At 43.8% G+C, this 13,555-nt stretch overlaps 1 protein-coding gene across 1 annotated transcript in view; it reads right to left on the reverse strand.

The window, feature by feature from the left end:
- Positions 1-13,555, reverse strand: part of LOC119167796 (WD repeat and HMG-box DNA-binding protein 1) — a 465,682-nt gene that overhangs the window by 337,773 nt on the left and 114,354 nt on the right. Inside the window, exons 5-6 of the mRNA XM_075883385.1 lie at positions 1,354-1,522; positions 1,170-1,299 (exon numbers count right to left, since the gene is read on the reverse strand). Coding sequence (XP_075739500.1) covers positions 1,170-1,299; positions 1,354-1,522 — 299 coding nt within the window. The remainder of the gene's footprint in view (positions 1-1,169; positions 1,300-1,353; positions 1,523-13,555) is intronic.

Below are 13,555 nucleotides of genomic sequence, written 5' to 3' on the forward strand. Positions count from 1 at the left end.
CAAAATACGCAGCATTCATTAAAGTATGCAAAATAGCACAGTCACTACGACCAAGTGCTATGGCACCGACCCAATTGTATTGAAAAAAAATACAAAGAAAACAAGAGGTTGGATGCGTGCACACGTTCGTGCATTTGTTTCAAATGCGATGTAGTTCTTGATTTGATTGATATGTGGGGTTTAACGTCCAAAAACCACCATATAGATGAAGCTCTTTGACTAGTTTGTGTAACGCTGTTCCTCCGTACACCACGACTGCACATGCTCGCGTCTCGCATATCGTGCCAATCCAGCGAAAAACCCGCAAAACTGTTGCTCCCCTCTCCGTCTCTCGCCTCGGAAAGCTGACGCAGGGAGCGTCTGCTAGTAAGCACTGCACAACCATTCACTGGCCACCCTGTATATGTAGGCACTGGATCACGCATTCGGATTTCAGTCAAGGAGGTCTTTACTTGGCTTTAGCTTGATGAGCGCCAGCGTCAGTGTCGCTGCCAGTGTAAGCATTAGCGCCCACTACTTCGCAACCAGACATGGTTTTTTTAGCGGAACATACTCCAAATATTTCGTGGAGACAACGAGATAAGCCACCCCATGACTCTACTCAACCAATGGCGAAGTGCACATCTCCACACCCACCCTCACTGGAGGATGCTGGTGCAAAGATAGCCAAATGTGACTGTACTCTGGCACCTTACGGCAGCAGTATCATGTTGAGGAACGCAGTTGAGCCAACGTTGAATGTTTCGCTTGCGGGTTTTGCTATAGCATTATCATGTATTCAACGACACACGATACATCAGTAGTTGTGTTGGAATTACGCATACTCGTCTGGCGATAGGTATCACAATACAGATATCAGATACTCAGAAAGTATCTAAGATTCTATTCGAAATGGAAGGCTCAAAGAAGACGACATACGAGAGCGCTGCCCTGCGTGTGCGTGTATCCTTCTTTGTCCATCGTCTTCTTTACAATTTCGAATTATGCAGCGGCAACACGCCCTACTGTTCACACGTATTTTCGATACTGACAGGCCGGCAAGTTATACCTGTTTCTCTTATGACTGATGTGCACATTTTCTTTTTCTGCTAGCACAAATATCTGCCCCTTTCTTTCAAACGAAGTTATAATGATCACGCAAGGATATTTCCACGTCACAAAAAACTGACCCTGCCCAGATCATGGTGGAGCCTGGCCGTATCCAGAGTGTCAGAGGTGGCCCCAACAATGCACCAGGCGCCGCAGCTCTTGACAGCGCCACGTACCGCTGCACAGCGATGGATTGGCGCCCATCAGGACCTGTGAACACTGGAGGGTCAACCGACGCTGGTTACGAACACGCCCATTACTTACCTGCCAGCGCGGCTTGGTGAAAGAGAGCGAGCTGCTGGTCGTTGCCCACTGCCGCCACGTGACGCCCTGGCAAGCACCACACAGAAAGCTGGACGCCGGCTGTAGTGAAGAGCCTCAAGAGGCCTGGAGCACAAGCAACCGCCAGCCAACCTTTGCCAAGTGCCACGCCCTGCAAAAGTTTCAGCACTCGTTTCACACCCTTAGGCATGGAGGCCAACACTTAGCATTGATAGAAAGCGATTACGTCTTATGATACAGAAGCTCATATAAATAAGCAACAAATCGCTAACGTAAATTGCTACACACACAGCCCCAAGAGAGTACTGGCAAATTTCTTTGCGGGAGCACAGGCTTGTCCCATTTTTCACTTCTTTTTTAGGAGTGCTGGGAGCTCTCTTCTGTACAGAGTAAGCACATTCTCTTGACAAAGTGCTGGTACTCCGGCTGAACGAGAGTGAACAAGCTCTTTCGGCAGATTACAGTCGTGCTTCTGAAATAGAGTTCATACACCCTCTGTGGGAGTAACGTTGCTGCGGGAGTTGTGCTACTCTCTCACAGAACTTTACAATCTGGTAGGGCTAGAGTGCATCGATTCCATCGAAAAGTAGAATTCCTCCTACCACGCTAGGACTAACATCTAGAAAATTTATGTCGATCATTTTGTAAAAACAGTTAACTGCATAAATTGCTTCACGTTTTTGTTGCATATGCAGGACGGACATCGGCATAAAATAGTACGCAACACAGCAAACAGCAGCACTGAACATATACCTCTCGCGCTCTACAGACAGCAACTGGTAATTATAATCATGATGCATAGTCCCCCTGCAGTGTTTGTGGTGCTACATTTCTACTACGGTTTTGAAAAGCAAATATACATCTAGCATGTGTAGCTGTCTGGTGATTATTAGGCACTCTGTAGGCACGTCAACCTTTTATTATAAAACTACATGTCATACGAAGCAATTTTCAATACTAAATTCTAATTATCAACTGGTATTCGGTCATATCGGCTCAATGCAGTGAAGCCACTTGTGCCCAAGCCTGAGAGTTGTACTTGGGCGTTAATAAAGTTGGCACGATCTATCAGCAGTGCTGGCCAAAAAATATTCTACAAACGTTACGATCCGGCCTCCAATCCAACTTGCAATGCCACAGTGTGTACTAGTACGAGAAAAACAACACTGGTCGGCAAAACCACAATTCAAACGCATCTCTGGCAATTCTTATAATTTTGCTTACCACGTCTACACCTTATTAAAACGATGAGAGGCTTGCGGAATGCTAAAACATCAACCTTCTTGAGACACCAGTGCTGAGACAGGTCCAAGTAACTGTGAATTGTACCACTCCCAGCGAAAGTAGGCCATGCTTACCGGCCGGGTCCGTCATACATGCTATCGGCACTTTTGGGTTTAATTATGCGCAAAAACGTATTTCTAGAAGAGCGGGGTGTCTTTCTACCTCAGGGGTCAGACTCTCAATTTTAAGAAGGCAGAAACCATTGACTACGTTTACTTGCAGTGCTTGAAGGGAGTGTATTTTTGGGTGTATTGCCGAGGACAATCAAAAAGGAATTCCCGCTAGACACTTACCGCATCAGATTTCTGCCGATTCAAAATGAGGATGGTTTGTCAATTGACTTATTAATGTTAACAGGCCTCCAATGTTTATGGCAAGCCCGTATGGCAGGATTTCGATGTGATTCAGCTGCACAACCCGTAAGAAAATACTTTCCAAAGTGCATGGCGAAATTTGTGGAACTTACAAAAAAAAAGGAGTCTGTTCCTGAGTGGTTGTCGAGAGTAGAACCCCTGACAGCTCTCAATGAATTTTAAATGTAATGTCTCTTCAGTAGGACTGCCACCACTTGTTTTTGCGACCTTTATGACATTATTCATGTACATAGTGTCTGGAAACAGGCAATAAAACAAGGAAAAAAAATAACATGGCGTAGAGGTAGGGTACCCGCTTCATCATACGTAGGTGGCAAGTTCAAACGCCGTTGTGAGTTTTTTAACTTTTTCTTACAATATGTGCCGAGGTTTACCTTACTCTAGTAGCAATTTGTTGGTGCCGTAAACTGACTTTTGACAACCCTTTAGATGTTGCTGGTTTTTCTTGCTTCGAAAGTGTTGGTGTTGGCACTTCAGGAACTAAACGTTCATGATCATAAAAGCATGCGTTTGTTATCACTGAAAGTAATCCTTACATCTGGGAGGTCTACGCTGAGTGGCGTCTGGTTACGAGACAGTCAGATTGCTTTGCGGCGTAAGTGGTAACAAGCCAACGCTCGATTGTACTCCGTTAGCAAAGATGGAGTGCCAGATCCCACGCCTTATCGGCACGAGAGTTGCATAGATTGGGAACTCCACTTGAGTAGCAGAGAGTTTGCAGTCTCTTTTATTCTGCAATCAGCGAAAGAGTATGTTCCACGAACAACTCTGCCCAACTCCCCCACGGAGCACTCTAGGGAAAGTAACGCAGGCCCTCTGCTCTTGCAGTACCCCCTCAAATTCTGTGAGTGCAATACCGCATTACCCGACACAAGTGCTCGAATCTTGAGAGTAAAACTGGTAACTTTGTATATTATCTTCGCCATTCTTGATTGCACGTTCCTGAGCTAACAAAAAAGATGGTTGGGACCCAAAATTGCAAAATTGCATCACTCCCCTACGAAACACTTAAAAAGACCATGATTCGAGAGGAGTGGCGGTAATTCTCTAAGGAAAACCTGGAAGCTATCCTCATGAAAGAAATCGCAAAAGACCCGAAAAAGAGCGTCTTCCAAGTAACAACAAGAACTTCTCATTAAAGCTCCTCAGATATTCGCAGCGATATCGGGTTGTAGGTGGTAGCACCGTCCTCAGTCAAGTTTGGATAGGCCGTCGGCAGCACGTATACAAACGTATGCAACAGCGTGTCTTTGCGTGCAGTCTGAGCCGATTGTTGACGAATAAAATGCGTTGCCTACAGTTCACTGTTAATATCTATGCTTTCTCTGCTGAATGTGTGCACCACGCTTATGCAACGGTTATATTACCCGGAGTTAAACGCATTCTGCCTTTCTAGGAATGCTCGCCCTGGGTGGCTCTTCATGGTTTTGCACTAAATTACGCCTTTCTAGTGTTGTTTGTACGTAGTTTGTGTTCGGCCTGCTGCGCACTGTTGTAGCGTGACCAAACTACTCATTTACAGCTTCGTTACCTGCATACTCTAAATAAGAGAGAAAAAAAGATGGTAAAAATGCCTGCATATCTGTGCGATTTGTCCAGTACCACCAATCAATCATTATGTTCACTATAAAATATGAGACAGTCGATAAGTATAGTCAGGAAAGCTTAGTGGTTGACGGCGCTTTACGCTACGCTGCGTTTATCACATCTACGCACATGTTCTTGCACCAGTAAAAATCCTATATAGGAGTTAAGCAGAAAGCTTTCATCGATGGAATACGTGCATGACGGTGCTACAACAGAGCCCTGATTAACGGGACAAACATGTTTTTAATTTCAGACAAAACATTACCACTGCTTTCCATCGGTCACTAACAATGCCACGCAAATGCTAAAACAATGTAAGAACATGCAAGTTTTAGTGAAATTATATGACATTATATATAGGGCATGTCTTCTGAATTATCAACGACTGGGCTCTTTAAAGCATTCTAAATCTAAGCACACCTTTGTGCATGGCAACTCTATTTTAGGTACCGTGTAACAAAGTCTGACAGTTTATGTGATAATATTATTTCTATGTAGTAGTATCACGGCCAGATAAACACAACTAAGGCTTTTCGCAAGATCGATAAACTAAAGTACCGTAGTTGTACACCCACCAACAGCACATAAGTGCATGGCCTAGAGCCTGTTTTTTTTACAACTAAGTCACTATAACTTGTGCATTCACACAACATTTATTAGTCCTCATTTTTGGCAGGATGCCAAGAGCACTTTGCGATGTGCTTGGAACAGATAGTGACACCCACTCTGAAATTATTCTGGTGAATGAAGGGTATGACGACAATAAACAGCACTCTGGAAAGTTGCACTCACCGATCTTATTGCAATGCATTAGCCACTGATCAAGACCAAATGCTTTTGTACGTGATTTAAGACACGTACAAACAGTTACATTCCCGCTAACATAACCAAAAACACCACACTTCGAGAAAGTGATTGACGTACGCGCACATAGAAACACGACATGGCTAGCAGACGACGCAAGGAGCAATCCACACATCACCGTTTCGGACACTTGCTGCCAGGCGGCGACTCTGCTCGATCTCAAAGCCAATACCATATCAGGCTGACTCTCGACAGCTGTCTTGACTACCTCTCGTCCATTGCCTATATATATGGGGTGGCCAGTGAACGGTTGTGCAGTGTTAGCAGTCGGGGTTTTTTTTTTGTTTTTGTTTTTTTTTTTTCAATCAAGAACCTCGCAAGCAGGCGCTGCCTGCATCGGCGTTGCGAGGGGAAAGATCTGTAGAGTCTTGAAGAGGAGGCAGAGGGGGCCCGCATGCGCAACGGAGTGTAAACGCAGCGGCTAGGAATGCCAGAAAGACACAGGAAGACGGAGCGCAGTATTGCAAACGCTGCCTGCGTTGCGCTGCGAGGCGAGAGAGCGAGGAGAGGCGCATGCACAGTAAGGGTGGTAACCCTGCACACCAATATGAGCTCAGCTTCACATCCAAAACAACATAGATCGTATTTTGCAGGCCTGTTTGGAATGTCAAGATTGAATCCCTGTCAACCCTGATGTACGTTGCGCAGTTCTCCACTATTTCCGCCATCTTAGAGTTATATGTTGAGTGGTCAAGCCCTTTTGTCACGTTTCCTTTATCGGCAGAAAGAACGACCATCTTGTTTTGTGGAACGACTTGACTGTTTTTCACTGCTTTTGCGGTGGACAAAAAAATGCCAGGTTTGAGCCAAAGGCGCAGCGTAGTCACAGCGAAGAGCTAGAACAGCGGCCTTTCAGAGACTTTTCTGAAGACTCACTGAATAACTGCTGCAAGCACACTTATGGGTACGGACTACGGCATTATTAATAATTTCAGAGTAGTAGACTGGCATTTCCTATGCTATTCTTTGTCATTCTTCTGAAAAGTGTGGTATCCGCTAAACAATTGCAAGGAACTTGTACCGATTTTTCATGTAGTGGCTGACGAGGATGAGAAACTATGCCTGAAGTTGGTATGCGCCACAGTTAATAGAGGATCAAGAACAAGCTTTTGAAACATGTTTCAACATTCGACGACCAACATGATAAGCTATTCACATTGTGTGACGCCTGGTTGTTCTTTCGCTTTTCTGAATCACTTTGTTACTCATATTAACACGATTCCTTTCCCGACATGGAACCTGCCTAAGGCAAGTTTGCAAACAAGTCCCCAAGTACGGGCACGGCTCAGTGGTAGAATGCTGTGCTGGTGCGCAGCGGACACAGATCCGAGCCCCACTGTGCCTTTGGTACTAGGTTTCTTTGTTATTTTGCGCGAAGTGGTTACAGACACCTGCCATGGCGGCGGACAACTACAGCACTGCACGTGACCCAAGTTGTGGACTCAGAACAATTTTTGCTGCGAAATTAGCCCCCCTTCCTGAAGGGAATTGTGAGAACATAGTAATGCGATTCTCGTGCCGAGAGAGGAATCGTTGCCGCCAGGCATTCGCCTTCACTGACTTCTGCCATCACCTTTAGAGGTGCCCAGACAGCGAATGGCCGACAATGCGGAGCGAGCGACAGGAGAGTGGGGCGCCAGCGTTCTCTGCTCGGCATTGCCATTTCACAACGGCGTATAAAGCACACAATTCCGGATGTTATTGAGAGACGCCAAGCCAGCTAAAGGTCGAGAGAGAAGCGCGAGAATGGAAGATTGGGGCGCAGGGAGGAGTGGGAGCAAGTGGTGAGATAAAGAGCAGTGAAGCACACCACCTTCCCTCTCATGCACTCTCTCACAACACGTGCTCCGGTTGCTAGGGGTGACGATAAGCATGCGCGCCTGCAGCTGTTTCTATGGGAGAGGAAGTGAGAGCGCAGGTATAACACTGGCCGGCGCACACACCGCCACGGACAACGCCAAAAGCCTGACATAGCCCGACTAAGAAAAGAATTCGCATATCTAAGCACAGCTGCCTTCCTTTCTTCAATCAGTTGGAAAAAGTCCTTCTCAGGCCTCGCCTTCACTGTGAGCCGAAAGCTAACGCACTCGGGAAGACACCTCGACTATGATTGAGTACATCCCATATACCTCAAGTGCTAAGTGATTCACTCCACTGTTGAGGTGGCTCAATAGGCTGCAGATGTCCAGGTGACCTAGTTGGTGGTGGCTTCTGTCCCTGTTGTCTCGGGAGCTTTTTATGTAGTGGGTGATACCGGCAATGAGGCGTGGCCAGTAGTATTTTTCCTGTATCGTCGCTAGCGTGCGGTAAATTTCAAGTTGCCCAGCTATCGGGTTGTCATGCAGAGCATGCAGAACCTCTTGACGTAATACCAAAAGCACTACGATGAGGTAGTTCACCCGATGTGGCAGAAGTATTTCTTGACGAGAATGCGGTTGTGCAACAAAAGTGACGCCAGTCTTCGCTCGAATACCTTTGGAACAATGGCAGCCTTGCCCTCGAGGTATTCCACAAGAAGCTTGATTTCAGGGTAGACTCAATATTGTCACGAGATTACAGAAGGACCACAACGTCTGTTCACAAGAGCAGCAGCACTGTATGTCGAGCCGAACAGAATGTTAGACTACGAGCACAACAACCAGTCTTCTTTTTTTTCACAAAATGGCACATACTCGCACTGGCATGGCTCAATCTCATTCCATGCCCATGATATTACCCCTTCAAAAAAACACCGCCTTGATGGTCAATGCCACTTAAAAGTTAAAGTAATCGCATACACGCACTAAGACTCATGATGAAACAGTGTTAGTTGGCTCGGGGGGTAATGTGGTTTAAGCCATGACATATGAACAATTTCCACCTGCTGGGAACATCGAGATTGCCAAGCTGTGTCTTCAAGAAGGACTTCGTAGTTGACATCTGTGAGGCGCTGTAGTACTCTATAACGACTGAAGTAGCGGTGAAGTAACTTTTCCGAGTGGCTCTTTGGCGAACGGGGATCCACAGCCACACCAGATCACCGGGTTGGTAAACAACATGGCGCTGACGGGAGATGTACCTCTGCGAGTCGATGCCTTGTTGTTTTCGGATCCACTCGAGTGCAAGCTGGCGGGCCACGTCGGCGAGCCGGATAAGGTCGTTCACATCAGTAGGAATATCAGTCATGTCAGTCATGTCAGGCAACAGCATGGCATCCATCATAGTAATTTCTTCTCGGCCATGAAGCAACCGGAAAGGAGTGAAACCTGCAGTCTCTTGATCCGCAGTGTTGTAAGCGAATGTTACGTATGGCAAACTTTCATCCGTTTTTGTGATCACAATTGACGTACATGTGTGGCATGCCAAAGAGCGCTTTCTTTAATTTCTCCGTCAGGCCATTGGTTTGTGGATGGTATGCGGCCGTTTTGCGATGAGCTGTTCCACTAAGTATCATGACGTCTTGCATCGATTGGGCTGTAAAGGCTGCTCCACGGTCAGTGATAAGAACTGTTGGCGCTCCATGGCGAATGACGATGTTGTTCATGAAAAAACACACAATCTTATTGGTGGTACCTGGTTGTAAGATTTTCGTTTTGCAGTAACTTTTTAATGGTCAGAAGTGATTACGATCCAGCGGTTGCCATCATGTGACTTCGGAAGGGCCCAAGCAAATCTATGCCAATTCGTTCAAACGGTTGTGACAGTGGTGCAACAGGCTGCAATAAACCAGCAGGGCTGACAGGTAGGGCTGTACGACGCTGGCAATAATTACACGTTTTAACGTAATGCTTGACATCCTGGGTGAGCTTTGGCCAGTAGTAGTGAGTCCGAATCCGGGCAAGGGTACGTGCGAATCCTAGGTGGCCGGAGGAAGGCTCATCGTGGCAGGCAGATAAAATGTCAGCACGTAGCCATGGTGGAACGATGAGGAGGTATTCAGTCGTATAAAGTATGAAGTTCTTTTTCCAGAGAATGTCGTTGCAGAGACAAAATGACCCTGAACATGAGAATGCCGATGGTGGACTCAAGCTGAGACCTTGAAGGTATTTTATTAGTTGTCGGAACTCTTATAGTCGTGACGTCAGGTGTTGGCAGGGCTGATGACACTGATGAAATACTGCCAGGATGCTCATACTGATACGAACGCTGCCTTAGCATTCCCTCCATCGTCATGGCTTCGCGGAGGAAATCCGCTACAATGCTGGGAGTGTTGCGCACTAGTCCAGAAAACAACTGCTCTTTCACTCCCCGCATCAGGAGGCACACTCTTTTCTTTTCCGTCCTTGAGGAGTCAGCTCGCCTGAACAGCCGCGAAATGTCCTCTACGAACATGGCAGCACTCTTGTACGGACGGTGATTTCGGGAATGGAGGAGCCGTGCCACTTGCTCCACTCGGTCAGAGCTTCGGAAGGTATTCCGCAACTGGTTGCAAAACTCTGGCCAGGTTGTCATAGCGGCTTCATGGTTTTCGAACCAAGTGCGTGCAGAGTCTTCGAGGTAAAAGTAGTCATACCGAAGCTTTCGGTGCTCGTTCTACTCGTTGATGCTGGCACAATGATTGTAGTCGTTAAGCCAGTCGTCGACGTCCTCGTAAGGGTCACCAAGGAACGACTTCGAGGTTCGCGAGGCATTGAAGAACCATGGAGGAAACTACTGATGTCCTAGGGTTTGCGTTCCCACACTAGCCATAGTTCTGTCAAGTTGTGGAAGCGGTCCCAATCCAGGTGCTAGGCCTAGTTGTCGCCTGCTATGCCATGGGTCAACTGGTTCTTCCAAGTCGCGACTAGCGTCGGGATCTTGTTGCTGATTGCAGTGTATACAATACTACCTAGCACCTCCACCAGAAAGTGTCACGTGATTAGGAAAAGACTACAACGTCTGTTCACAGGAGCAGCAGCACAGGACGTTGAGCCGGACCGAACGAGCACACTGACCAGTCTTCTTCTTTTTCACAAAATGGCACATACTCGCAATGGCATGACTCAATCTCGTTCCATGCCCATTGCAATATGATTAAAATAAAATGGTATTACACAAAAATTACTATTCTAAACTGCTACATCTCTCCTGAGGACGCACTAGATAGCACTATCTAAATAATTGAGAAATATATAGTGTTCAATGCTAATGAACAATGTATATTTGTTCTCTATTTGTTTTCTAAGTCAACAAAAAAAGCAACAAAACACCTAAACATACGTGATGAAATCATCCCTACATTTCAAACTGAAAATGGCCGGAGTTAGATAACATTGATAACTTAATCAATTCTTCCGCACAGAGGAGTGGGAAGTTTTAGATGTACCTAGTGAATCAGATCACAGATACACACACCTAAAGTGTACAACAGAAAATTAAACAGACAAAAATCTTACCAAATTACGAGAGTTCAAAATATTCTAAGCACATTTCAAACTGAAAATGGCCGGAGTTAGATAACATTGACAACTTAATCAATTCTTCCGCACAGAGGAGTGGGAAGTCCTAGATGTACCTAGTGAATCAGATCACAGATACACACACCTAAAGTGTATAACAGAAAATTAAACAGACAAAAAATCTTACCAAATTACGAGAGTTCAAAATATTCTAAGCACAAGGACAAGTACGTGGCTTTACAAAATAGTGAAACAAACACAGGAAGCTCAGTCCAGCTAACAACCTAATTGAGCAGATAAGCCAAAAAATACAGAAACTAAAAAAAGGAATATTCGAAAACCATAATTTGGAGAGAATAGCCAAGCCATGTTGGAATCCAGAGTTGGACATAGAACAGAAATATTATGGCTACAATGTTATGATGAAACAATGTAATGAACAGAATATAGACGCAAATACGTAGGTAGCAATAGCATTTAGCGAAAGCTTAAATAAAGACGTCTAGACGGAAAAGCAAACACTTCGTGACGAACGGATAAGTAACGTCTTTAGAGGTTGACGAAGAAAAAACAGCACTAGGACCACATAACATTGTAACATCAATTCTATAAACACTGTATATTAAACACAAAAAGATGTTTTATTTTAATAAGTACAGCAATGAAATAAATACTATTCTAAAACATGGACAAAGTCAAAATATTTCTAATTCCTAAGCAAACAGAGGATAAAGTGATCTAAATAACAGTAGATCAATTGCAATCAACTTCATATTTGGCATGATACTTAAAAATTACTGTATAAGGAATTGATCGCTATTAACACATTACCAGGCTTATTCCACGGAATAAATGCGGCTTTACCAATGTCATATCAGCAATACAAGCATTAAACACAATAAAGAAAACTATTAAAAAAGCAAAAGTAGACAAACCTAAAACACCCAATCATAATGTACCTAGATATAAAAAAACGCCTTTGGAAGCGTAGATTCAAGTGGAATCTTAAGTGAAGTTATGGAACTGAAAATTGTAAATGTGATTAAGCACTTCACGGAAGAAGCATAACATATGAGCTACCATCACAAAACATTGAATTCTTCTTAACTGTTTGTACACTGCCCGGTTCGCCAATGAGCCTGATGTTTTGGAATACTAAGTAAAGAAAGTATTCAGTACACCAATGCCATATGGAGTAACAGTCCAGGCCTTCTCAGACGATACATTATTAGTAGCAACAGCTAGACCAGGGCACAAATGGAAAATATGAGTAATCGAACCCTTGAAATAGTGCAAAATTAAGTGAGAAAAGCAAACTAAGATTTTTTCTTTATAAGTGCAGTTGCGTAATATTGCAAACAGAATAATGTATGTGCCACAATAGACTACCTATAATCTAATGGGGCAGAAACAATATTAATGAAGTTAGCGAAATAAATATATTGGGAGTAACTTTTGACACCAAATTTCTAGCTCAATTCAATAAACTTAGAAAAAAGAGACAAAAATTATAATAGGATTATCTAAATTCACAGGTAACACTTGGGGAATGTCAACAAAATATTTAAAAGACACCTACATCAAAATTATTGAAAGAGTGATTACCTATGCGTCACAAATATGTTATTCGAATAAAAGCCACATAATAAGTAAGTTAAGACGCATCCAAGGGCAGCCTTTTACTAAAATAAATAAATGATAAAGAACAATACCAAATACGGCGCTGAGGTCATAGTGAAGTTTCCACTAGTTTACTCGATAATAAAAACATGAAAAAAAAGTTTTACCTAAAAAAGTATGATAAAAGGATATTCAGATGTAAAGGCCAACAGTTCACTAAAAACAGCACAGCCCGATTTCCCGACCTACGGGCAATTCATAATGCGAATCTAAAACCGATCAAACGTAACGGAAATCCAATTCACGCTGTTACTATTATATAATATATGCCGATGGACCAAACAAAATGGCAAATGCGGATCAAGTTACGTGGTCATAGACAAAATCACATTATACTAGAAACAAAAGTATTTCAAATACTAAACTTCTCCGGCATCTTCGAAGCCAAAGCAATAGCCGTCACAGAAGCATTAGGGAAAATTTTTAAAACGTGAAGCATTCCAAATCGTACCCAATTCTAAAATAGCTAAAGAGGTGTCATAAAAGGGTACGAAAATTCTCACAACAAAAATGCCTTCTATTCTATCAAACAGAATATATTATCACTAATTAAGATATTGTTAACATAATATGTTCGAGCTCCTGAAGAGATAACCGAGATAGCAGATGGACTTTCTAAAGAAGCATGCATTTGTAGATACGATGTCAAAGTGACTAATACTCATCAAAAAGAAATATTAAGAAAAATATTGTGTCATATAGAACGCACGTTCTCTTACCCATCTCATGGTATTCTTCTACGAATGGGTAAAAATTGCAAACAACCTACCAGCCCATTTTCTATTGCGACAGTGGGAAACGTAATTGGTCTCAGCACATGGACGATTCTCTCAGTACCTAAAAAGATTCAGCATTACCTAACAAGAGAGGTGCAACTGCCGGCAAGCGGCATCCACTTTCGATCACTATTTCACCTCATATTCAGTTACTAAAATTGCAAGAGAAAAATTGCAGAGATGTTACAAACAGAAGATATACAAGCATGAAACAGAGATGATTAAAAAGGAAAACAAATGAAAACCTTAGACGAGATAGTTA

Source organism: Rhipicephalus microplus, unplaced genomic scaffold (genome assembly GCF_043290135.1).
Source record: "Rhipicephalus microplus isolate Deutch F79 unplaced genomic scaffold, USDA_Rmic scaffold_16, whole genome shotgun sequence".
Classification (NCBI taxonomy): Eukaryota; Metazoa; Arthropoda; class Arachnida; order Ixodida; family Ixodidae; genus Rhipicephalus; species Rhipicephalus microplus.